This window comes from Pelecanus crispus, chromosome 6 (assembly GCF_030463565.1).
Source record: "Pelecanus crispus isolate bPelCri1 chromosome 6, bPelCri1.pri, whole genome shotgun sequence".
In the NCBI taxonomy this organism is placed as follows: Eukaryota; Metazoa; Chordata; class Aves; order Pelecaniformes; family Pelecanidae; genus Pelecanus; species Pelecanus crispus.
In genome coordinates, this window is record NC_134648.1 from 31,719,060 (window position 1) to 31,744,741 (window position 25,682).

Genomic DNA, 25,682 nt, shown 5'->3' on the forward strand with positions numbered 1-25,682 from the left:
AGATTACTGCTGATTTGATCCTCTGGAATCTGCAGAAGGAAAGTCTGCCAGCCTCTGTGAATAGCTTTGCAGTGTAACAGGAGTGGAGTTCCTGAGCAGAATTGCTGAGAGATATGTGAACGAGTGTAAGCAAAGCTGAGCACGTCGGTATTTCTGCCTCAAACCTGGGCTCATTCCCCAGGCACAGTTTGTGTGTGGGGTGAATACCCTCTTGGCACCTGGAGATGATGTCGGTCGAAGGGTCTACAATAACAAGTCGGATCAAAAATCTACTTCGCTCCCCTTCCATTAAGCTGAGGAGAAGCAAGCCTGGGAACAAGCGTGAAGATATAGGCAGCAAGGTGAGTGCTCTGTGGTGCGGCCAGCATGCTTTAATTTTGTTGCCTAAGGTCCCATCTGTACTAACAATACTGCTTTGGGAGACCTGGTGCTTCTGTAGAGTGATGTAGAGCAACTGATGTGTGACTGTAGTCTGTCTTTTACTTGGGATCTTTATTGTGCTGCAGCTCCTTGCTAAAGCCCGGGTCCCACTTCTGAAACACACTCTTTTTGCTTGTGTGGTAAGTACCCAGTCTGTATCAGAAGGCTTTTGGGATTTCCCACACTGTGGTGTGTGGAGTTGTTACAGATGACTGACAGGAGAAATATAATGCTGCCTCTTCCTCCATGTTTCTAGCTGCTAACCTGCATTACCAGCAGCTAATGATACACAAAGACCTGTTCTTCTGTGTAAGCAATTGCTCTCAGCCCCGCAAAGGACTGTTCTGTGAACGTGTGGGGAAGGGTAGGATGGTCTGAAAGGTGGAGGATGCAAAATGTGTCTCAGAGGTGACTGTTCAGATGGGGTCTGCGTTCCACAGGCCTGGGTGCACTTTCCTGTGTGTTCCTCCTCTGTGTGCCTCAGGCCCTCTTCCTCTGGGGATGCCTTGTGTGGGGTATAATTGCTTCTACCTGAAAAATCCATCATTCTTCTTGGTGTCCTGGCGAATTCCTGACAGACAGTCACTCATTGGGCATTGACTGGTGTCATGAGGAGAGGAGGCTGACTTAACCCTGTGCAGGGAGAACAGGAGCTGGGTGGCGCTGCCTTGTGCTGACAGCAGGTGCCTCTGAGTCAGGGCACCTCATTCTGTCCTTGCCACTGATTCACTTGTAACCCTGGGCAAATCGCTCGGCCTTTGTGTGGCTCTCTGCCTCCATAAATAGAAAGCTTAATCCCTCCCCCCTTGTGAAGACTCACCAATAAATAAGAAATGCTTGTAATCCATGACTGGGAAGTACATTCATTTGTCTCAAAACAGTAGTGCTTCCAAATTTATCTCTTGGAGTGAAGAGTGTGTGTAAAACTTCATGGGAAATAAATGACAAGTTAGCTAAATGGCCTGTCCCCAGCATGAAATCCTGTTCTCAGAACTCTGGTTCAGGTTGGAGTTTCCCTGAGATGGCTGTTCAGTACCAAGGAACACAATATTCTTTTGCCACGCAAGAGAAAAACCCGCCTAGCTTCCTCAAAGTTGTCTAGAGGATAGTCCCTGGCGTTTGTGCATGACCTTGGTGTGTGCATGTGGGTGCATGTGCTGCATTTAATGCAGCCTGTGGACTGCCAGTGAAATGTGCTTTGTAGCTGTTGCTGAAGAGCAGTTTGTTGATCTGTATTCTGCAGAGACCTCTGTCAAAAGAGCCAAAAGCCACCTGTACCACCACATCCAGTGGGCATTGGATTCTGGCTCTCTGAATAGGAGCGGAGGTCTCCACACTCCTTTTCAGAGCCGGGACCTGCTGCTATATACCCCAGGTCTTCTCTGGTACCTGTTTCATTTTGTTTTCCTTGCATGTGTCTTTTGGCAGAACTCCGTTGTACCCCTTGTGCTGTCTCCCAATGTGCAGCCAGGGCTGTCTGATCCCCTGGTGATATCATGGATTCATTCCACACCATCAAATCAGGGTTTGAGGGCTGGATTTTGTGTATCTTATTAGTAAGAGCAGTTAATCAGTGACATGCAAAGGAACTGCTGGGGAGTTTGCTGGTAGAAGCAATTTGTCATGATGAGGAGTTAGGTGCTGGTGTTGGTTTCCTAAAGCGTTCTGCTCTGAATTTCCCTCAAATGAGTTATGGCCTGCCTTCAGTGGGACACCTGGAGCGGGCAAGGCAAAACGGAGTGGGCCCCTTACCAAAGATCTGACATATGTTGGATATCTGTGGAGATGCTCCCTCCGCTATGTATGTGCTCCTCTGCCTTCCAAGGTGAGAAGCAGCTCTACTTTTCTAAAATAGCAGGAAACAGATCCTCTCGGTCTGCTATTTGGTGTGGGTATAAATCCCTTGGGACTGAAATTGAGCATCATACACATCACTCCTGAAGGATCTTTGCTGACCTGTGGGGAGATTTTTTTCAGGCATCTTTGTCTCTTGGACTTTTTGAGAAATGACTGCTCCAAGAGATGCATGTGACTCTAATCACATGGAAGTATGGAAGAGCCTATGAAGCTGGTAGCTTTGGCTGGTCATCTCTGCTGAATGCTGCTTGGTTACATAGGATGGAGCAGGACAGTTGCCCTAGGTTAATGCCTGAAAGGTGATATTGTGCTTTGTACATGCAGATGTAGGTGAAGAGCAAGCCCCCAACAGCCCTGTGGTTCCTCTGAGCCCCTCAAGCTTTTATTGCAACCAGCTGCTCAGTTTAAGATGGACAAGCACCCTCAGTGGCACTGCCTTGACTTCCGTGAGCTGTGATTTTCCCCTCCAGTGGAAGGTGTCCCTGATGTCCCTGCTCTTTCCTAAACAATCCTTTGGTGGTGTGAGGCTGGCCAAGCTGTCTCAGTGGTTAGGGACAGATCCCTTGGGCAGTTCGTCATGCTGAAGAGAAGCCCTGTGAAAATTGGCTCCTTTCAGTGAAGCAGCCGTGTAATGCTGGGCTGGACGTGGGCCGGCTGTGGGAGGCTGGCTCTGCAGAGACCTGTTTGTGCATTGCTCTGGAAGGGGGAGTGTGGGTAAGTACAGATATTTTGCATGAGGGCTGTGCAGGACATGCAATGTGTTACTTGGGAGCTGTACAAGAGAGAACTTGTTTTGTGACTTTTATTAGGACTTATTCCTTGCCTATAATTAATGCATGGTTTTACTGTGCAGCCCCAGGAGATCTCTACAGGGGTAAAACAAGGAACCATACATAATCATGCATATGTTTTAAAAAAAAAAAAAAAAGTGGAAGGAACAGGAGCTCTTTAAGTAAAGCTTGTTGACAAATTGGATGTAATGTTCGGTTTTGTTGCTGCTTTTTGAAAAACAACTTTTGTTTTGCGGGAGTCCTGATTTTTGTTGCTGCATGACCAGCTTTGTGTTTAGACTTTTTTTTTGTGTCTTCTGATGTTCATGGTTTGAACCCACTTTTCCTGTCCTCTCCAGATCTCCATTTTTTGTGTTGAACCAATATAGACCTACATGACAGTGACTTAAGTCTGGGCCTGTTGATTGTTGAGATTGTAACATGTCAGTGTGGTGGCTGGAAGCTAAAATTTCCTCAGATAAGTTGGTTGGCCTGAGTTCAATTTCTAGAGGATTACTAGCCCTACCAGAAACCCCACCATGCATCTGGTCACCGTGCTTGCAATTCCAGTAGAGACACAGAGTTAAAAACTAGACACTGAAGCAGCATCGATCACCCTGAATGAGCAGCACTAGCAGGACGGTGGAGGAAGCTAAGGGTTGAGCCATCTCCCATTGCTAAAATATCCTGGTTGCTGTAGTACCCTGGAACTTGGCTACACAAATCTCTCTCTGCTCGCAGAAGTAATGTACCTGAGCAGGTACAGTTCCTGCAGGGGCTGTTCATGTTGTTACGCTCTACTCTTGTAAATATAAGTGTCTTTTTAACTGATGTAGCTGTGCCTATTTTAGGGTGTGTGACGGGGTATCCTCAGTCAAACCAGATTATGAGTGTCAATGTAGAAACAAATTGCTACAAAACGTGCTACAGGCTTTTCCCTAAAAGGTAAGCCGTTGAGTCAAAGAAACACATTTGGAATTTGCTGCTTGTTTCTTTGATCTCTCCTGTTTTTTTCTAAGCCAGAAATATTTCAAGTTGCCAGTTTAAAAGAGTACTTTGACTGAAACCTGACGTTCCCCAGCAGGAAGTCATTCAGCACAGGGACTGTTGTATTGTGGTCTCCCCCCATCAAGTGTCGTGCGAGCACGTGCAGCTGGAGCGCCTGTTCCTGCTCCATGATGCTGGGTTGGACTGGGTGGCTCTGCAAAACCTTTTTGAGAGCTTTTGTTCTGAAAATGAGCCCTGACTAAGTTGCTCCTAGTGGGACAGGGTTCCCTGTCCTCCTCTGGTGAAGCATGGTCTGTTCTTACTGCCAGCCTCTGGGCTCCCATCAGCCTGATGGTAGCTCCCTGGTTAGGGCAGCAGAAACACGTATGCCTGCCTCTGTGTCCTGCCGGTGAGCAGGATGTGCACAGGCACAGATTTAAGAGGGAAACAGATCCATGGAAGCTGGAGACCCCTCATGTCTTGTCATGCCTCTCCCATTCCCAACACAGTTCTCCAGCTCCTCAGTCCCCTGAGAAGCTGCAGGGGCTCAGCTAGGACCACAAACTGTCCTGGACACAGGAGAGTGGAGTAATGTTTTTGACCTGGCTGTAGCTTCCTGCCTTCAGTACACAGTTCTTTTTGTTTGAAAATATTGTAGCTTTCCACATGAATCAGTTTAGACCGCTACTGGTCTTAACTGGATTCGCTGAGAATTGCTGAACGTGAACTGGAACAGAACCAAAAACCACATGCTTTTGATTCACTGATATAAATGCTTCAAAAATCATCACCACTTATTAAATCATTTAAAGTGCAGTTGAGGCTTGTTGTGGAGTGGGATTCTTTGTAAGTCTTTGGGAACAACTTGGTCCTGCAGCAGCAGAGCCTGCTAGGTTCCTCGTGGGCAGCATTTCCCAGGGAACTGGATGTGGGGCTGAGCAGCCTGGCTGTGTGGGTGAAGTAGAGAGCAGCCTGTCTGATGCTGTCATAAGCTTTTGTTTTTGCAGGATCTGGAAGGGTCTTTTACATAATGATGGTGCTTTTGAGGAGCTGTTCAGCGCCATATTGCCCTATTCCCCTTCGCCACTCCACCGGAGTCTGAGCAGTGCTCAGCCCACCAGCTCTGGGACCAGCACAGCCAGTGGCACAGCTGGGAGGATGCATCTAACCCTGGTCTGGCCTTCCGCTGCTGTGCCTGTTCGGCTTCAAAGCTAATATCCATGAACGTTGCTTGGCCCTGGCTGATAGCTAGGGATCTCTCTCACAGCTCTCCACCGCTCAGTCTAAACACACCCAATTGCTTCAACAGCTTAGGGGCTGCTGTCCAGAGATAGAAGGGATTTCATGTCTGTCTCTGGTCAGGCTTATAACAGTGTCTCTTAAAGCAGAGGACAAAGGCTGGTTAGCTTCTCCATAGCCAGACCTGTATTTCAGTGGCATGTCTGTATCTGTGGATAGAGTCAGTGGAACAACTGAAAGTGACACAGCTCAGGGGCTGAATCCTTCCCTGCTGGGCTGCTCTGGTCCCTTCTCCTTCATCCTCAAATACATGGTGCTCAAGATGACCCTGTGTTAACAATTTCACACACAGGTTTTCCTCACTGCATTCTTCGCTCTGTGCATGTTATGCCTTGTCCTGAAATTACAGGGTGATCTGGCTAGCTCTCCTGGCCTGAACTGGAGCCGAACATGAGTGTTAAATGTGACTTATAGCCACAGGGCATATCAAAGCCAAAGTTTTTTTGCTGGTGGACTGCAGCACCAGTTGCTTCTGGTTCTTGAAGTAGGGTGGGTATAAAAGCATATAGCAATTCAATATGTTTGGTTTTGTAGCCTGCAACTGTTATCCATGAACCACTGTGACACCTCTTGCCAATCTTGAGACAAGATTGCTGGAAGGATCCACCTTTCTGTCCACCCCTAAATAATGTGCTGCCTTTACCATGAAAGACAGCAGGAAAACCCCTCCATGGTGGGGCGGGGGAGGGGAGCAATGATGTGCTAACAGCTGGGGTGCAGTCAGCATAAATTACACAAACCAGGTCATTTTCTGAGCGAGTTTAAATGGTTATTGCTTCCCTTGGGTGGTCACACACTGCTTTCCTGGATGGTCTTTTAGATCTGCTGAAGTCTTGGCTTGCATTCTGTTCTTTACCTCCTTCGGATGAGCTGGGTATTCTGAGAAGGCACATGGGACTTAGCTAACCTGGCTGAAGAGGCTTGTAAGCAGGTTTTACTCTGTCCCTGCTGTGCTGGATAAACTGTACACATATAGAGTGATGATCCCCTTTTGCTTGTGGGCTGTTGTTCTGCAGTGGGCTGTGAAGCATGTACTGTTTTGCCAAAGACCTGGCTGTGATGGTAAGATGGCAGAGGTCAGGGCTGGTCAGCAGTGTTGCAGGTGGTACATTTGCTGCTTGCTGGTCAAAGCTGTTGTTCACTGTGGTGCAGGGAAGGCTGGTGGAGAAAGGCATCCACAGACACAGTGGAAAGAGACCTCCTCCAAAGTGTACCATCTGTTTCACTAGCTGTGTGCTTCGCACTACCTGCGGTGTATTGCCTCATTGGTTTCAGGAGGGCAGAACAGTTGAAGTGATGGTTGGGAGTCAGGCCAGGTTGGACCACTATCTGCTTTTGTATCATCAAGGGTCTGCAAGTGCCTGTAACATGACTTGTATATTTTTTCACTCTTCTCTGTGTCTAGTGGAAAGCAACTGCAGGGCATCACCTCCATTTCCAGCTGAGAAGGTGGTGGTCAGTGTTTTGTTGGCCTGGCAAAGCTGAGAAGATAGTTTGCTTCCTGTTGATCAGGTCTTAGGAAGAAGTTGCTTCATTAGCCTTGCTACAGTTTTCTCTGTGAGAGTGAAAGCAAACACCAAGTCTTTGGCTTTTTTAAAAGGTCTCTTGTCTTGATTTTTGGGGCAGGGAGTGGCACTTACACAGTGCTCAAACAGCGCTTAGCAGAATGAAGCCCTGATATTAGTGCTGAGTGATCCCAGCTAAGGTCTGAATAATTAACTAACACCAAGCCCAGTTTCAGTCACTTCAGGCTTCTGTTTGTGTCTGATGTACCGGCCTCCGCAGAGCTGGAAGTTTCCGAGGGCGCCTGTACGTGTGTAGCAGGGTTGCAGTGTGCTCTCTGCTCTGGTTTCCAGCTCCAGATGTGGGCTGGTCCCTGTGCCTGAAACCCTGTGGGCTCTGCTGATGCTGTACCCACCAAAGGGTGGCTACTACAGTTCAGAAAAACCTCCCACTATTTGCTTTCACCGCGGTGCTGCTTAGCCTTGCCCTGAGCTTGTCTGCATGTTATGCAAGGAAAATACAGTTGAGGCCTTTCGCTATTGTAACCAGCAGTGGATCTGTTCTGTGTGATATATCTTAAAAAATATTAGTGCAAAGGTGAGTCGCTGTTAGTATTTGTATGACGATAGACTGCAGGAGCATCCCATTTCTACCTTGCTTTGGTGAGGTGTGATAAAGTAGACCCAGCCCAGAGGAGCTTCAGGCTTAAAAAAAAAAAGGTGTGGGAGGAATGGGACATGCTTTTCCTATACAGACATGCCTCCAAACTCCCACGGGAAGTCTGAGGCAGACCTGGAAATTGAATCCTGATCCTCTGAGGCCAAATCTTAGCCTTAGCCACAAAGCCCGGTCTCTTGCAGATTACCAGGGATGTTTCTCACCTCTCCCATGTGAGGACTGTGTGTTCATTTAGGATTATTTGCTTAAAAGTCCCCAAACCGTGCTGTTGTAAATGCTGACCTGGCTCCATTGTCACTAATGATTTCAGTAGCTCTGGTGAAGATGACTTTCCGACAGGCTCAAGCAGATTAAGCACTGTATGAATTAGAGCTGTGGAAACCCCGGTAAGCCTTGTAATTTTGCTAGTGTCCCAGGAGACCAGTACTGTTGGTTACTGTGGGGAAACTCTGATTGAAAGTAGTACTATAGAAAAGTCTTATGAACTGCTGTTGTATTCAGTGTTTCCAAGCCAATAGCAATAAAAGCCAGTCCCACTTATTCTCCCAAATACAGTATTAAAATTCACAATTGGTCAAGAAGGCTAATGGGATTTAACAACTAATACGAGATTTCTTACCTGGTGGAATTTGAACAATGACATTCCTTCCTTACAGTGATGGTTCTTTAATTTCTGCATCTCCTAAACACTTTGCATAGTTAGGCTGAAACTCCCCCCATCATGGATCCAGAGAGACTGCTTTCTGTGGAAGAAAGTAGATTATTGAAGGTTGCATAGTAGTAGAGAGTCACAACGTTAACAAATGGCTTGAGAGCAGGCAGATGGACGAGTTTCTGAAAGAAGGAGAAAGCAACTTTATGGCCATGTCAGTGGATTCAGGGATAGACTTCTAAAGCTCTCTGCTCCTGTTTTTCTTCCAAGTAGGCACTGTGAAAAACAGTGCTGCCTGTTCAGAAACCCTTCCCTATGGACAGGCAGGCTCAGCATAGGGCGGCTGTTGTTTGAAGTGCCAGTACTGAAGTGTTAGCTATGTCTCCTGTGCTCAACAGTGGTAGCCTTTGAGCTCACCCAAGGGCTTTGAAATTGGTTGCTTACCTTGAGTAGCACATAAGGGGCTGCTTGTCTTTGAAGTCTTGTTTGTACTAGGGATGCTTTCATTTAAAAAAAAAAAAAAAAGCACCATTGCTCAGCCCAGGACCTTGCACCAAAGGAACTTGAGTTCATTACACGGTCCCTAACGCAATCTAGATGCTCGAGTTGCTGAAACATTGAATAGGACTGAGGGTGAAAAGGGTGTGTGCAAGACCTGCCTCCTTCTTTGGTGACTGCTCTTGGTCCTCAGAACTTGCTCTGCTCTGTGCTCTTCAGCCATGGCCATGCCGTGGGGCTGTGAGCTGGACCATAAGAGGATGGGGATGGTGTCGGAGGCGTCCAGAGTGGGCATGAGTGTACAGGTGTACCTGGCCAAGCACTTCCCTCTGCTAGAAACAATTTGCAAGCTGAGCTTCCACAACAAGCTGTCTTAATGGTGACACAGCATCAAAAGAGTCAATTGAATGCTCCTGTCCCTCAAAGAAACAGGCTGTACCAGTAAAAGGACTTCTTTTTGCCAGTTACATTGCATCAATATAAGTGTCTTTTCTGCAAGAGCTTTGTCTGGGCTGAGTGATGTTTTTCACACTCCTAACCAACTGCTGAAATGTGTAAAGGTAGAGTAAGCCTTGAAACAGAGCTGTGTATTTTTGTTAAAATGCAGTTAATGGTTTTGGGTTCTGTGCTCTGCTCTTCAGGCTGTCTCTGAGCCTCTTTTTTCCCCTCAATGTAAAGCAGACAGGATACTTATGCACTTACTGCAAAGTGTCCCAGCATCCAGGGCTTTAAAACAGCTGCGTAACTCCTTTTCATTTGGCTTATCTCCCAGTTTTGAGCTAGGTATGGTGGTCTCAAGTCCAGTTGCTTCAAACCTGCTTTGGGGTGTCATCCTTCTCAAACAGCTGGGTCCAAAAGCATTGCTGACTGTAAACTGGAACTGACAAATTTGGGACCTGCTGCTTTTGTTTAAGCCCATCTGGTCCCAGCTCACCTGGTTTTCTTGGACTGAATCGTGGCCACACAGGCTGCAAAAGTGGTTCTGTGTATCTTGCCTGACTGTCAGGGCTGGCTGGAGGGTGTTTGCACAGCCTGCGCCCCAAACCCTGCCATGGGGGTGGTGGTGGAGGGGAATGGGGACAAAACGACATAAAGCGCTCTTAATGAAATGTATTAACAAATATTTCTGGTGAATGTGCGGTGTACCTCAATGGATGTAGTTATTTCTAAAACCCTGAGCTGCTTTTGAGGCTGGAATTGGGATTCCACCTTCTCCTGTACTGGGAGGATAATCTTCCTCCCTTGTAATCCACAGTTTGTGCTGCATGTCTCTGCAGGCTTCCGAGCTAAGCTGTTGAGATGTACTTTATGTGCAGTCAGCACTGCGAATAACTGGTGCTGGGGGAGGATGAGGGTCGGGTGCTCTGGGCCAGAGGTGTCTTCCTTCAGCTTCGTCGCCACTGACTGCTTCGGCTGTGGTTTTGGTTGTAACTTCCGGAAGAGCAGGTCTCCCACGCCGCTGTTGGGGTGGGTTATAGATGCTTGCTTTGCCAAGTTCTCAGCCTGCTTTCTGTAGTGGGGCTGCAAATAAGCTTTTTTTTTTTTTTTTTTATGGCCGGGACCTGGGATAAATAGTTTTTTGGTGGAGCCATGGCTGGAAAACAGAGCAGGGGTGGGGGGAGGGGGAAGAAGATGCAGCACCTGGACTATCTCTGCTGCGCATCGGAGCTGCTCCAGGTCCTTGGAATGAACGTCTCCGGCTCAGAAGCGTCTGAATGTAAACACGGCCGTTAATAAAGCGGCCAGCGGGCTGATTTATGGCCTCCTGCACGGTGGGCCGGAGCGCGGACGAGAGCCGGTGGGCGCCGCAGCACCAGGCTGCAGTTGCACGGCCTGGCCTGCCCGCTCGCTGCTCGCCGACGGCTTCGCGTTGCGGGCCTGCGCCCTCTGCCCTCGCCTCTCCCCGCAGTGCCCCGGCCGCTGCGGCCGCGCCGGAGCCCGCCCGGCTCCCCCGCCCGCCTCCCCGCCTCCCTCTCGGGCGCCTCGGGCTCCGGCCGGGCCGGCTCCCGGCGCGCTGCCGCCCGTCGCCATGGAGACGCCGCCCGGCCAATGGGGGGCGGGGCGCTCGGGGGGGGGTGCCCTGGCCCCGCCCCCGGGCGGCCGCGGCGTGCCGCGCGCGCGGCGCTGGTGTAGCCGGCGCGTGCACGGTGCTTGGTCCCGGTGCTCTTGCCGGCCGCTGTACCCTTGGGAAGGCCCGCGCCGGTTAATTTAAACACGGGTTTCGGAAAAAACCGGCCAAACCAAGCTTCCAGTCTAGACAAACCCTATGTAATATGCTCAGAGTCCGTGTCTCCAGACAGTGTCTGGTCCTTCGTGGACATGGTTTAGTCTAGTCTACCCTTGATTGGCTTAGAGTAGAATTGGTAGTGTAGGTTAATGGTTGGACTGGATGCTCTTAAAGGTCTTTTCCAACCTAAACGATTCTATGATTCTGTGGTGGAGCTCTGGTGACCAAAGTTCCAGGCTGACCAGCAAGGCTGGAAGAGCGCGCCAGGTTGCCCTGGGTAGGCACACCGTCCTCTCCGGCAGGGGATACGGTTGCATGAGATGCAGCTTCCAGCTCTGCTTTTCTGCCGAGGGAACTGAATTGTCTAGTTAGTTCAGAAAAATCTGCCTCTTTTTTGTGAAAGAAAAGGGTTTCACAGGGCACCTGGGGAACTCTGAGGTCACCAAGGGCTGGAGAAATACGGCTCGCTGTGGGGAGCCCTGTGGTGTTCCAGTGGGAAGAGGAGAGTGCTTGCTGCGATAAGGCAGTTAGTTTTGCTGTCAGTGCTTTCCAGAGGTTTAAAACAATTGGGAACACTCATCACCTACTGCCTAAAGGTTTGTTGGCAAGCAACAGAAACTCTTTCTTTCTACTGGTAGTTTTTTCTGGCACTTAAGGCCTGTTGTACTGGGAGGAGCAACCTGGCCCGCCTTAGCCAGCAGCCCTGGCTGAGGAGGGGAGGAGGCTGTATAAACAATACTGTAACTCTCCAGGCAGAGAGGAGCTGGTATTCCTGCCCTGGGCTGTGGGGACCGGAGTTGTGGGCCTGGAGCATGTTTGTGTAGCATTTGGGATTAGTTGAGTCGGGGAGCTCTCATGCTGAGGAGATGGCAGAACTGTAAATCATCAGCAGTCTACATAAGCTGTGGAAGTGGTTAGGGCAGAAGGAAGGGCTTAGAAGCAAAATCCATTATAAAATGTCGAAGTGGGTGATTTCCCTTGCTGGGAAGGGGGTCTTGTCTCTGGACAGCAGAGGGAACGCTGCCTATGCACTGTGGCCATCTCTCTGGAAGAGGGGTTTACTTCCAGGTCTGCCCCCTCACTCTCTAGCATGATTTAATTTGGATGCTTTTCTCAGATCCCCAGAAAAGAAAGTACTGTAAACAGTTGCCAAGCAGGATTTTGTGTTGTAGAGCATACTTAAATGCTGGGGCCTGGTTGGATGATTGTATGAGTATGTTTCTATTTTTCTGCGTGCGTGTGTGTGTGTGTTTAATAGGAAGAACATATTCTGTTCTGGTTGAGTAGTATGTTACTTTTCTTAGTGTGCCTCTTAGTGCAGTAACTTACAACCCACTCTTTTCCCCTGCTTATAAAGTGACACTGGTATTGTGTTACAGCTGTAACGTACACAAAGTCTTGCACAACTCTTTGTGTAACATTTTTACAGTCGTGATGACCTTGAAGGGTTTAAGAGAAGACTGAATGCAAACTCTGGCACCATTCCTGCGGATACTTGAGCGTATGCTTAATTTTGTGTGAGGTAGTATGAGGATGAGTAGTTCCATTTCACCTAATGGATGTAAAGATAAGTGCCTCTGTGGCCGATTGCAAGATCGGAGTCTATGTATGATGATTCATTTCATGCACATAATTGTGTGTGTGTGCATGCCTTATATGTATATCATGCAGTTGTCTTTATCATGTTGTTTTGGCCAGCTCAGCTGTGCTTTGTCCATTAATCCATATTCCGTGGGTATGCTGCTAACCAGTCCTGTGAAGCCTGGAACAGAGGGTGTTTCTCTTTCCCTGTTTCCCATCCCACAAATAAACAGTTAACTAGACAAATTCCAGTTTTCTTTTGTACCCCTATCATCATTCCCAAAATGTGGACTTGGTTTCCCATTTTCTCCCCAGCTAGAGGCTCCCTGACAGAGCCTCCTCTGATCCAGGCAAGATGCTGACCTGACATGTTCAGGAAGGGCAGTTTCATTCCTGAAGTTACAAACAGGTTTATGCAAGGATAAAGCTAGGTTATTTATACCCCATTTATACTCCCATTTCTGCAGAGGCCTGAGATGGTGGTCATTAACTTTTCCACATCATATAACCAGGTACCATGCCATTTTAGATAATTCTGAAGTGTTGATTATGCTTTCCTCCTCTTTAAAGTCCAGGTGCATTGGATTCAGACATAAGAAAAGGCAAGATTTCTTTTTTTTTTTTTTTAAAAACATGTTAATCTTCCCCCCTACTCCTCCCCAGTATTTAGTTGTTGCAGAGAAAAACGCGATGAAAGGTTTTAATGTATTCTGGGCAGACTGGCAGAGCTGTCTTTGCAGCCCATGAGAGGGACAGTCTGGTGAAAGGCATGATAGTTATCAGACGGTAGTTGTCTGCGTGTGGTAGTGGGAGCACCCTCCTGTAGGAGAGGGAATATAGCAGACACTCCCTGTGGACTGCTGCGCAGAGTTTGGCTCTCCTGGGGTCCTGTTAAAACCTAGGCCTAGCACGGGGATCAGCATCCTGTGGGTTTATAGCAGGCACCTCTCTCATCTACATGTCACTGAGGTTCCTGCAACCAGCGCTGGGGAAAGTACATTTTGGATGTTGGTCCATGGCTCCTGCACCTTGCCCTCCTTGATTCTTTTCAGTGCATGAGCTTAGGGGTATTGGACTAACGTCAGACTTACTAAAATACAGTAGCGCTACTGATATTTTCAGTACAAGCAGGGTTTGCGAATAGAGCTGCGCAAACCTGACTATCTTCTGTTTGTCCAGCCCTTAAGTTTATAAGATTAAAGTGCAAGTGGATACTGGCAGGTGCTCAATGTATTGCATGTCTGCCCTTATGCTGGCACACACCCTGGTCACCTCTATGTGGTCTCTTGGCAGTCAGACACTATATCTTGATGTGACAAGAGCTGGCTGTTAACTTACAGCTATAAATCTGTTGGGGCTATGGTGGAAGTCTGTCAGTGCTGTGCGAGTGGCTTGCTTAGCTTCTGGGTGGCTGATTTTTTTTTTTTTTTTTTTAAATTTTCCTAACATGGCTTGTATTTCTGCAGTGGTAGAGCCGTTCTGGTCACAGTGGAGCAGCAGAGTTAACAGTGTTTATGGGACATTCTTTCCAATTGCTGTGGTCTAAACATATGTACACCAGCATTGAGTTACTTCTGCCTGGAAAGAAGCCACAGAGCTATATATAAAATATGTTTGAACTGTTGCAGTGATGTTGGTGGTATAAATAGGAGAAAGGGGTAGCACCAGGGCTTCCCTTCATTAGAGCTGATTCAGGAAGCCTTCCCGATGCTCCATCTTCAGTGGAAAAAGCTGGGGAAGGTGACTGAAAGTCACAACAAAATGTCATACAGCTAGCCTTCAGGGAAGAGTCTAAAGTGCGAGACACTTGGGTCTGGAGTGTTGGCTTCCTGCTTGATGGTTGCCCAGCTCTTTTCTCTTGTGGTGGAACATCTGTCAGAAACCCCACAGAGTTCGATTTGCAGCGACCTGGTCCCCTAAAGCGATGGGGTTTGGTCTGTGACAGTCTGTTGGGTTCTTGTGACTCCAAAACTGCTGCTGAGTTTTCTTGAACTCCTTCTGGCAGACGTTTCTGTCCTCTAGCTATTAGGCGAGTAGTCTGGGTACATGTGGAGCTTCTAGTTGCCTTAGTCATCATGTTGTGACATATTGTAGGGAACAGTATTTTGAAGTGACATCACTGTGTGGCTGTGCTTCACAGGTGCATTGGGATGCTGCTGTCATCTTTTGAACCATGTGAAGTGGGTATAGGACATCTCCCAGGCAGTGCTTGTAAGCAAAACAACTTCCACGATTTCTAAGTACCTTTCTGGTTCTTTGTACGAGATTTAGTGCAAGTCTTTGCTCAGTTCGCTTGGCTGCCGTAGCAGATTGTGCCAATTTTGTGGTCCTTTCTGTCACTAATAGATTTTTATCTCACCCAAAAGAAATGTAGGAAGTGACCTCTATAAGAAACAGCAGAAAGTGCTGATAAAGCACTGAGCAGCCAGTTTTAGTCTTTACTTGTGGCTGGTGAATTCCATCTTTAAACTCTAAGTGCTTGTTTGTCTTTGGCTGATTTCTAAACAGATCCTTCCACAATATTGTCTCCTAAGTGCTTTATTGCAGGTATCAACCTGTGGTGTTCTAGGGACATAAAGTTTGCAGGTAGAAGTAGTGTCTTTTCTTGAACAGATGGACAGAATTAGAAGAAGAGAGGCAAGATTGTGGACAGGTGGGAACATCTGCAGGGTTCAGTGCTCCATGAACAATTCTCTACAATAATTTCTTTCTGCAATTTTTTTTTTTTTTTTTTTTAAGAGTCCGAATCATCAGTTGTGTTCTTACAACTATGACAGGCAATCAGCTCCATTTCATCCAACACCTCTTCTCTGGTCGGTGATGGGAATTGCAGCCTGGCTTCACTCAGGGGCCAGTTCCTGTGCAGGGGTGAGAGTAAAGCTTGTATCCAGCTCTTGCCCTCTACCTAGCTGCCAGCACACCACAGCAAGGAGTGGACAGAAACTGCATAGAAGCTTTATGGCTATCTTTTTGCTGGAGGAATTGAAATACAGTTTGAGCAGGGTTAGCATAGTGGTTCAGTACAAATGACAGTTGACAGGGATGTTCTGGCTCTTAAGCGTTGCTTTGCTGTTCAGTCTTAACTGCTTGCCCTTGAAGTGTTTGTCTGCTTCTTATAACCTTTGTTTAAACTGTAGAAATGTACTTTGGACTAGTAGTTCAGGTATTTCTGAACTACATGTGTTGCTCAAAATTATTTCTTACCAAGACAGATTCTGCTAAATGCTTCAGAGTAGGTGAATGCATCTAAAACTATTAACCGGAATATCATGCATTGGGAACATTGACTCTTTGCTGAAGATTGGATTTCCATAATCTCTTTTTTTGTGTTCTGCTTTTTACAGCAACAATTTTTGCTGAAAACTAAACATGTAAAAACAGAAGTACTTTGTGAAGTGTTGAAGGAACTGGAGTTGGTGGTATGCCTGTATCTAGGGCTTTCTGAATTTCTAAACAAGGGCAGTAAAGAAATGGTGGTAGTTGTAATGGTTTGCTTTCTTGAAGTATGGCAGGAGCTAGGTGGTAACAAAAACAAAGGGTTTTTTAAGGCTGTGGGTAAAAATTGCTTCCTCAGAGCGTGATTTTACTTCCTCATTTCTCACGTTTGGTAATTCCACCAGTTTCCCATGCTCCTGAGCCTAAATATAGGCTAGAGGAGACCTGCTTTTCCAGTGTTACTCCCCCTGTTTCAAGGTTCTAAATCCTGATTAGATGGCAGCCTGTTCTCTTTTTCTTTTTGTTAAGTCAGCTTTAACAAACTTCTTAAGTAAGTCAGCTTATGTTAGACTATCGTACCTCTTGTTTACAGACTTTGTTTCCTTCAGGAAAAGAAACTGAAAAGGTGCTTGGGAAAAATCACAGGAAGAAGTGATTTAAGGGCAAGGTATGTGAAGAAGGAAAGTGGGCTGAATGAATGATTTAATGAGTATGTTTAGGATTGCTTTGTAGTTGTCTTTATAACCTTTTGTCTCTCTGTGCGGTTTATTGTCTAGTGGTGGTTTCCTCTGTGTGTTTGTAAGGGAGAGAGAATCGATGGTGTTTCTTGCTGCTGACTTGCAGGGGGAGCTTTTCAGGTCTTTGGGGTGCTGGGTCTAGGCCATAAAACTTGCAAGAAGTTTTAACTGTTGAGAAAAGACTACATCAAGTTCTGCATCTGGCATAGCTGTGACTGTGAATGATGATTGCTTCTCCTGTAGTACCAGTTTGCATCTTTGAAGCAGAAAGATGGCCCAGCGGTGCGTACCTGAGTGAGCACATGAGGGCTTGCTGGAGTTGTCCGTGCCGGTGGCTGAGCAGCAGGTGCAGTGATGGGGACACTGTATTACTGGTGAAGGACTTTCCAGCTGTACTGGAACAGGAGGAGGTGGCAGCAGGGTTGTTGAGGAGACAATGGAAATCAGTTCTTGTGCTGTTCTCTTAAGTTTGTTTTCTCAGTCTTTGGCTCACGTTCCTATGTATCGCTTCTCCTGGACTACATGGTCTCCTTTCTGGCTGACAGGAGAAATCTCTTGGATGCTCAGTATGCATGTTGACTGACAGATGTGAAGAGCTTCTTAATTCTAGGATGCACAAAGAGCAGATGATGATGAAGGCTCTTCTGTAAGAAGCTTATTCCTCAGGGCAGAGGGCAGAGAAGAGTGCAGGAAGGGATTGCCAAGAGCTAGGCAGTGAGTGGTGGCTGGGGGTGGGCAGGAAGCTTGGGTGGCTCCTTCTATATATCCTGATTGGTTTTGGGAAAAAAAAATCTCTTATGCTTTCCTTTGATTCATTTTTAAGCATTCTTTAAAAATACTGTCCCTAGCCTCAAGCAGGAGTGAGATACAGCAGTGGTGCTGCGTGGTCCATGCAGCAGATAGCAGCTGGAATTTGGGAGGGAGGTGAGGTTATTCCCAGCTCTGCTGCTAATTTGTTGCATGACCATGATCGAGACATTTTACCTCAGTGTTTCTGGTTTTTTGCCATCTCTTATGTCTGGCTATAGATTGCAAGCTGTGTGAGAGTACATGTGAGAGTACCTGCTGTAAGCACAGGAGGCTTTCATGTTCGTTGGGAATTCTTGCAAGTACTGTGAAACAAATACTAAATAGTCCAGACAGTGTTTACAGAGAGACTGAATACTAATCTCTTTACCACCTGCCTCCTTCCGTAGGGACGTTGTCTGTGTGATAAATGCTGTGTACTCATTCTGTCCCTCCTGTTGTATTTATTCCAATCTTAGCATCTTTTAAATTGCTGATAAATGTTTTGTTAATATAATTTAAATCTGCTTGCAACAAAACCATTTTCTAATCCCCTGAGGATATGAGTATGTACTTTCACCCATAGCATCACTGCAGTCTTAGGGAGATGCATGTGTGGGAGGACAAGGTGTCTAGTCCTGGAGTGGTTCAGGTGTTACAGGCAGGAGCCTTCAGGCACCAGGAGAGGTGAGCTCTCTGACCTCCTGTGGAGGGGACAGATACCTGCTCTGTGTAAGGAATCTGGGCATAAAAAGGCGAGGCTTTTTTACATACAGAGAGTCTCTTTAAATCTTTCCTGGGGACTTAAATACACTACTTACAGCTGTTCTCTTCTCCAAAAAACCTGTGTGGTTGCCTTCGTGGCAGTGAGAGCTGTGTAGGTAGGGATGAGATCTAGAGACACGATTTAGAAGTGTCTAAAAGGCAGTTGATGACTTTTAGGACAGAACTGCTGTGCAAATCAGTGGTGAAGGATACAAATAGATTGATTTGGCATGGGGCGTTACGTGTGAATAAAGAAATCACAAATGAATTATGAGTGTCACCTCAGGCAGGCTGATCAAAAGGCTTTTCTTTACCCTGCATAGCTCTAGCTTGTGCGTGTCTACTCTTGGACTCAAGGTTGACCACCGTGTTCTCCCCCCAGGCCTTGTCAAACAAGGCACTGATCCGTTTATACCAAAAATAAGCCACAGTGAGAAGAAATGAAGGGGAAGGGCATTGTAACGTGGTGCTTTTCTTGAAGTGCTGACGTGTGGCTTTCCTTCTCTGGCTCCCCTCAGCAGGGTTAACTGTGGGGAAGGCTTTTTGCGCCCTTTCTTTCTGTCTGTCTTCTCCATGTCCAAGTTTAGTTTGAACGTATGTGTTGTTTATAGAGTTCAGCAGGAGGTGATTTAGGACGGAGCTCCTTGCCACGGCAGTATCGGTATTAGAAACGCCGTGTTATGGCTTGTGTGTTTGACTTCTCTGGAGTCAGGAGTTATGCGGAGCAGCCACGGTTTCCTTGGAGTTCATGCCCATCTCTAACACGAAGCTGTGGACTTTTAACTGTCGGCTGTTTGAATTTAGGAGCAGGCCCAGCTTGGGGCTGGGGCTGTAGGGAGGGACTTTGGCAGAGCTGCAGAGGGAGCAGCCTTGCCAGCCCATGCCCGCATCCCTGTTTGGCTCTCTTCCTTGTTCTTGTCTCTTGCTTCTCGTGAGTGCTAAAGCCTGGGTGAAACAGAGGGGAAAGAGCTTTTCCTATCTGGGAAGTGATGATTAACGATGATAAACAGTGACCCTTAAGCTGAGAGAACCGTTTGTTCCTCCTTGATTTCAAACCCTTATATGAGTAACTGAAACGCTGCCCAAGGGAGCTGTATTTACTTTTTTTTTTTACACTTCTTCTCACTGAAGCACTTTCTTTGCCTATATTCAGGCCCTGTGCATGAATTTGGAGGAGACCAATGAGTAACACTGCCAGAGAGTCAGAAGTTGCTTCCCTTGATCTCCACTGTTGGGACAGATTAATGGGGGAGTGTTGCAAGTCCTCGCTTGTACTTAATCCTCTTACAGATAGGTCTCCATGCAGGGAAAGGTGAATTAGTTCCTTTTTCTACTACAAAGAAGGAATTGCTTGACAAATTGCCTATGTGGGAGGGCAAAAGTACCCCCTACGTAAAGTCTGGTATCTCTCCTGCTTTCTTTCCTTGTGGAAAAGTAATGCACGTTTGCAAAGTGGAAAAATCTGTTCCTTGTGAAGAAGCGATCCTGCACAATTCCAGGTCCCAAGAGCTCAAGGAATGGCTTCTTTGAATCCTGCCCACACAGGATGCATCTCTCTGTTGTGTCCCATAGCGCTCGCCTGCCTGTGGAGCTGGTCCGATTGACTCCATGTGCAGATGCTTGGTCTGGAATAAATCAGGATTGAGTCTTTATGTGCCAGCAAACCTGTAGCCTGTTTGATGTCGCTTTTTCTTTTTTAAAGTGTACATTCATCACGCAGTCTTCACAAACTTTACTTAGATCAACAAAAAGAATTTCCCACACCAAAGTCAAAATAGCATCATCACAACACCGACAAAAGTGGACAATTTACACATACTCCACCCCTTGTCCCTTCACCACATTTGTATCTCTGAAGCTGAGACATTCTGAAGGTTTTGTGAAATTTGACAAAAATCTTACTCAGGGCCTCTTTTACAGTGAGAGTGATGGCTGAATGGGAGAAGGAGGAGAAGTTGCTACTTGCCATGTCTTTAGCCAGGGTTGATAAGGTTACATGTGCCTTTCTTCATCCCTGCAATATTTTAGAAGAAACTGGACCTTGGTGTGGGGGTGGGGAAGAGAAAGTTGGGGGATAAGGCTGGTGTTAAGTGAAGAAACAGAAGGTAAATTATTTAATGATGGCTAGGTCATGCTGCAGAAGCTGGTAGGAAATTAACCCTCTGTGTATCCTCTTTTGCAGGCCACAGGGACACTTGCAGATGCGTGCTGCTGTCAGTTCTGAGTTCCCTCATTATGGTTCCTGGTAGAGGTGCTTTTAATAGCTTCCCACCCACTTCCCTGGGGATATGCAATGGTATTTATGGCCTCTCTGGGACTGCCTTACTCCAGGTGCATGGAGAAGGCAGCAGAGTGCAGATTCAGCACGTGGCCCCTGACAGCTGGGGCTGATGGGACAGGAATGCAGTCCTGACAGCTGGAATTGGACTGAAAGCACATGGGGAGGCCAGGAGGGGAGAGCAGGCAAGAGAGGCTGTGTGGAGAGATGGACAAATGCACGCATGCTGTGTGCAGGCGCATGTGGAAAGACAGCCTGCAGGGGACCCTGGGTTGTTCACGTTCCCTTTCTTCCACCTCCATTCCCATTTTGTTCCCTGTTCTCTCAACTGCCCAGATCATTTTTAATAAGTGTGTGTGCAAACCCCTGCACAACCACTGTAGTGACACCTGGCAGAGCCATTAGAGCAGGGTCTCAGCATTTCCATTAGAAACGCCCCCCCGCCCCACCCACCCCCCACCCCCGCCCTGCTTTTATGCAGGTTTATGAATGTAATGTAATGCTTCCCATAACTCAGTGATTCAGAACCTTTGGACAGGTTGGTTTCTACCCTTGCCACTCTTGTGCCAAGGTGCGTCAGTCATAATTTGTGTTGTGAGAGATCGTTCCCTGATGTTCTTAAAGTGGTTATCTTGAAATCCAGTTGCCCAGAATTGGCAACTGCTTGTTGCAAGTGATGATGTTCTGGTCAGGCGGGTTTTTTTGGTTGTTTTTGTTTTGTTTTGTTTTGTTTTAAAATTGATTAAAATGTGAGGACCTGTTCAGTAGTCAGATATAGCTCTGAATCCTTTCACCTCATGAATACTGCTTCAAATTGAGTGTTGGCTGGAAACACCTTGAAATGTTGCAACAAGTCTGTGTGGTGGATTGCACGAAACCAGTTTGATCGTCTTGGACTAGTTCCTAGAGGGTCAGTTAGGCAATTGGTATGAGTCTGCAATGGTGGCAGTGAGCAAGGCTTGTGAAACTTACTGCAAGAGACATGGAGTCAGAGGTGCCCTGAACTGGTTGTGTGTTGGAGCTCACCTTACTACTGTTGCTTTTGCAGGTGGAGTATTTTCAGTCTCCAGGCTTGTCAAGATGGTACTCTTTGCTTGCACTGGATGCTGAGGAACAGAAGGCTCAGGCTGGAGAGGATAGAAAAGCCTCTTGAAAAGATTATATTTAAACGTATTTTTTAAAGTGCATATTCTATGTGCACATACAAAACCAGGGGGAGGCATTAGGTAGGTGAGGAGCAGAAACCAACTGTGAAGCTGGGTGGTTTTGTCATTTGTGCGCTCTTGTAAGTCAAACATCCCCTGCAGTTAATTCCATCCACCCGTCTTCAGCCCTCCCCCCGCCAGACCAACAACAAAAACCCCAACTCCCAAAAAACCAAACAGGCAGAGGAACCTGGGCCAAAGCCAGACCTTTGCATGTCAAGCTCAAGTGCAAAATTAATATTTCACAGCTGTGCTATAAAGCCCTGAAATGAAGGCTTTGCAGTGGAAATGCTGACAGCCCCTTAAGTAGAATAGTATACTGTAATTAGTGTTCTGTGTTTAATGTGCCAAAAGAAGCACAGCAGAGCTAAATGTAAAACTTCAAGCCTTTATTTTTCTGCAGCAGTAACAGGAGATCAGACAGCATGTTTAGACGGTGGATTAGGGCCTACAACGTGTGTGCTGGTCCCTGGAGGTTAAACGTGCTTTTTTGCGGTGGGGCTCAGGGCGGCAGGAGAGATGTACAAACAGGGCCAGCTGTGAGATTTGGTGCTCTGTATCAAATTTCACTTATGTAAGAAATAGACAGCTATTTCTTAAATGCTGACGCTGACAATGTACAGCTACGATGCATTTTCACGTATTGGATGCCAGAATGCATTGATACGACTTTGCTGTGTTGCAGCACGGAAAACACGTTGGAGTGTGTGCAGTGGTGCTGAAAACTCTGGGAGCAGAACATAGGGGGATGGATGTGAAAAGCACATTGGTGTTGTGAAACTTGGACCTGATTTTGAAGTTCCCTGTGTCAGTGTATTGCCAGGAATGAAGAGTATTGGGGTCTCAAGTCGAGCCCTAAAAGCATTTTTTTTTTTTTTTTAAGGCAAAAGAATAGATGATTATGTAGCCACTCCTCAGACAAGATGGTAACTGATTACTTGATGTGCTAGGGAAGACTTTGCAAAGGAACCCTCATGGGTTTTCTGGGATTTCTGTGTCCATCACTTTCTTGGGAATGCGTGCCTTTGTGCATACATTATTCATATGCCCACATTCAGGCAGGAGAGGGATGAGGGCAGGCACATTGTGCAGTGGATGATAGATGAACTCTGATGGATGTTGTCTTTTCATGCTGACTTGATGCTGCTAGCTAATGAAATGGGTTCAAACGTTAACTGTGTTATACACAGGCCCATGGGAAAGCTTTTAAAATAGAACTTGTCTGCATGTGGACATTTATTGAAGTAGCGATTCTGGAGTGGAATAGAATAATTGTGCTGCAAGAACTCCCTCTGAGGATGCTCTTGTTCATGAATAAGTGCTCACAAAGGCATAGAGAGGAAGGGGGAAGTTGAAATCAAACAGTTGATTTAAGAATAGGATTTCCCTTTCCGTAGGGGAGCAGAGAGGAGAGAATGGGGGATGAGTTTCCAAGTGCAAAGCAGGAGTTCTTACCTGTGACTTTTTTGAGCAGGGTGACGTCTTCACTGCTGTCTGTAAATGATCTTAGATGTCAAAAAGGCAGACTGAGCGTAAGGTATTCATGGGAAAAAAGAATGGAGAACAAAACAGAAGACTGTATTATTCTGCTCTGTAACCACTTGCTGTGACCACACCTTGAAAACTGTATGTAGTCTTGGTGTTTCCTCTTTCATCTCAGGAAGGATATGGTGGACCTGGAAGGTGGTTCACAGAAGAGCATCAGAGCTGATCACAGATATGAAGTAGCTTTCAGGAGAGCCATAAACTAAGTGAAGACTCTTGTACTTGGAACGCAGATGACTTAGGAGTGATAGCATAGCTCCTTACAAAATCATGAGCCACCTAAAGATGGTAGGTGGGGACTGACTATTCACTCTCTCTTCCCGTACAAGAACTAAGGCACATCAAATGAAACTAATAGAAGTCAGGTTTAAAACAAGCAATGAAATATGGCTCTTCTTGCAACATGTACCAGACTGCTGGAGTTCCTTGCCAAAAGATGTTGTGAAAGCCAAGCTTTTAAAGACATAGTAGATAAGTTCATGGTAGAGAACTCTACTGAAATAGATTAAAAACTGAGAATATCTATTTTGAGACTGGGATATTGAGAGGAGGTGAGAAAGAATCACATTTGCTTTCCCTGCTCTTAAACTTTATGCATACATTTGTTTATGATGCTGTTCTTCCTGACTTTTTGTCTTCACTTATGGCTGCAAATGGAAACAGGAACCAGGGCTAGATACTGTTTGATCCAAGATGGCCAATCTCACGGTCTGGAACAGAAACATCTGCCTGTTGGACATGGTTTTTCCAGGCTGTAGCCGCCTGCCTAATGCTGTAGGTATTGGGACATATGGGCAGCCCTGTACAGTAACACCAGTTTTCTCTCCTCGGTGGTCTTTTTGAGCACTACAGAGTTGCAAGTTGTCGTGGTTTAGCCCCAGCCAGCAACTGAGCACCACGCAGCCGCTCGCTCACTCCCCCTACCCCGATGGGATGGGGGAGAGAATTGGAGGAGTAAGAGTGAGAAACACTCCTGGGTTGAGATAAGAACAGTTTAATAATTGGAATAAAGTAAAATAGTAGTGATAATAATAACAATACAATAATGATGATGATAATAATAGTAATATACAAAGCAAGTGATACACAATGCAATTGCTCACCACCCACTGACCGATGCCCAGACAGTTCCTGAGCAGCGATCGCTGCTCCCCGGCCAACCCCCCCCCAGTTTATATACTGAGCATGATGTCATATGGTATGGAATAGCCCTTTGGTCAGTTTGGATCAACTATTCTGGCTGTGCCCCCTCCCAGTTTCTTGTGTACCTGGCAGAGCATGGGAAGCTGAAAAGTCCTTGACTAGCATAAGCAGTACTTAGCAACAACTAAAACATCAGTGTGTTATCAACATTCTTCTCCTACTAAATCCAAAACACAGCACTATGCCTGCTACTAGGAAGAAAATTAACTCTATACCAGCTGAAACCAGGACACATGTATCCTCTGAAATGCTTTGCTTCTTTATTTCCATGCTTAAATAAATTGCGTTTATAGAGAATGAGAAGGTTTTGGGCCCAGAAGAGAATGTGGATAGTATTAGAAGGCAGGAGGTGAGGTGATCGAGTCAGAAAACTCTGAATTTCTTGAGCATATGGGTATGGGGAAGAGGGACTGAAATACTACTTAAGTCCTGCTTAGTCTTTTGCTGGCCTGGGGAGGGTGATGGGGTGAGTAGCAGCATCATTCGGCCTACAGTTGAAACTCTTTGAGGGATGCTTGTTGTTAAAAATAGCTTTGCCTTGAAATTTTCTTTTCCTTTCTTTAAGGTGAAGCCAAACTGCAGAAGTCTGCTAGTGGGCAAGTAGGCATAGACACAGGAGCTCCTACCCAGCAGCAGTGGCTCAGTAGTAAAACAGTGCAGCTGGAGGGAGAGCGCCTGTGAGCTCAGGTCAGGCAGGACTGTCACCGTGACTAGGTTGTCCCCTTTGGCACCCATTTTGGTGGAGGTTATTACTGTGTTGGGTGTGTTTACTATCGCTTTCTAACAGCGTGTTGCCTAGATGTGCAGGCCACAGTGTTTGCCTGCTGTACCTCCTGTGCGGCTTTGCAGTTTAGACGGTCCCAAAGGGATGCAAATGATGGGAAGGAGGGAGAGTGTTTGCAGGAGGCTGAAGGTGGGCTGATCCCTCAAGAATTTCTGTGTTGTCCTTTTAGCATGTGGAAACAATTGCTTGTGGTAACTTCCTCAAAACAACAGAAAGAGCTCACGCAAGTATGAAACTCACTCTTTGAGAGCTGGGAGCAGCTGGTCATGCATCTTGTTTCCTGAAAAGACAAACAGGGCTGGCCAGGGCTGTTTAGACCAGGCTTTCGGAAAGGACTATCTGCACTTCAGTAGTAAGGGAGAGGTGGCATGGCTTTGTCACACAGGTGTGGGCTTTACCCTTGTGCTGTGTGGGACTGTGCCTGAGGGAAGCAAGGGCTGCTCTCAGACGTGCCCTTTGACTTCCAGGTGGGATTGGGCTGCAGCAAGGCCCCTCTCCCTGGGAAGGCCTGGCTGCCATGAATACTTGCCAGTCCTGCAATTCAGGACTCTGCTGGTCTGGTCCTACCAGGTGTAGGAACTATCTGGTGACCTTGGGATCTGACATGGAAGGAACAGGGTAAGTGATCTGCTTAAGCCCTAAAATTTCTTTACACGTTTGTGCAACTCTGAGCAGACAAATTTAGATTTAA

At 46.7% G+C, this 25,682-nt stretch overlaps 1 protein-coding gene across 1 annotated transcript in view; it reads left to right on the plus strand.

Annotated features, from left to right (window-relative positions):
• Positions 1-224: 224 nt before the first annotated feature.
• MAPKBP1 (mitogen-activated protein kinase binding protein 1) overlaps positions 225-25,682 on the plus strand; it is a 97,408-nt gene continuing 71,950 nt past the window's right edge. Inside the window, exon 1 of the mRNA XM_075712919.1 lies at positions 225-341. Coding sequence (XP_075569034.1) covers positions 225-341 — 117 coding nt within the window. The remainder of the gene's footprint in view (positions 342-25,682) is intronic.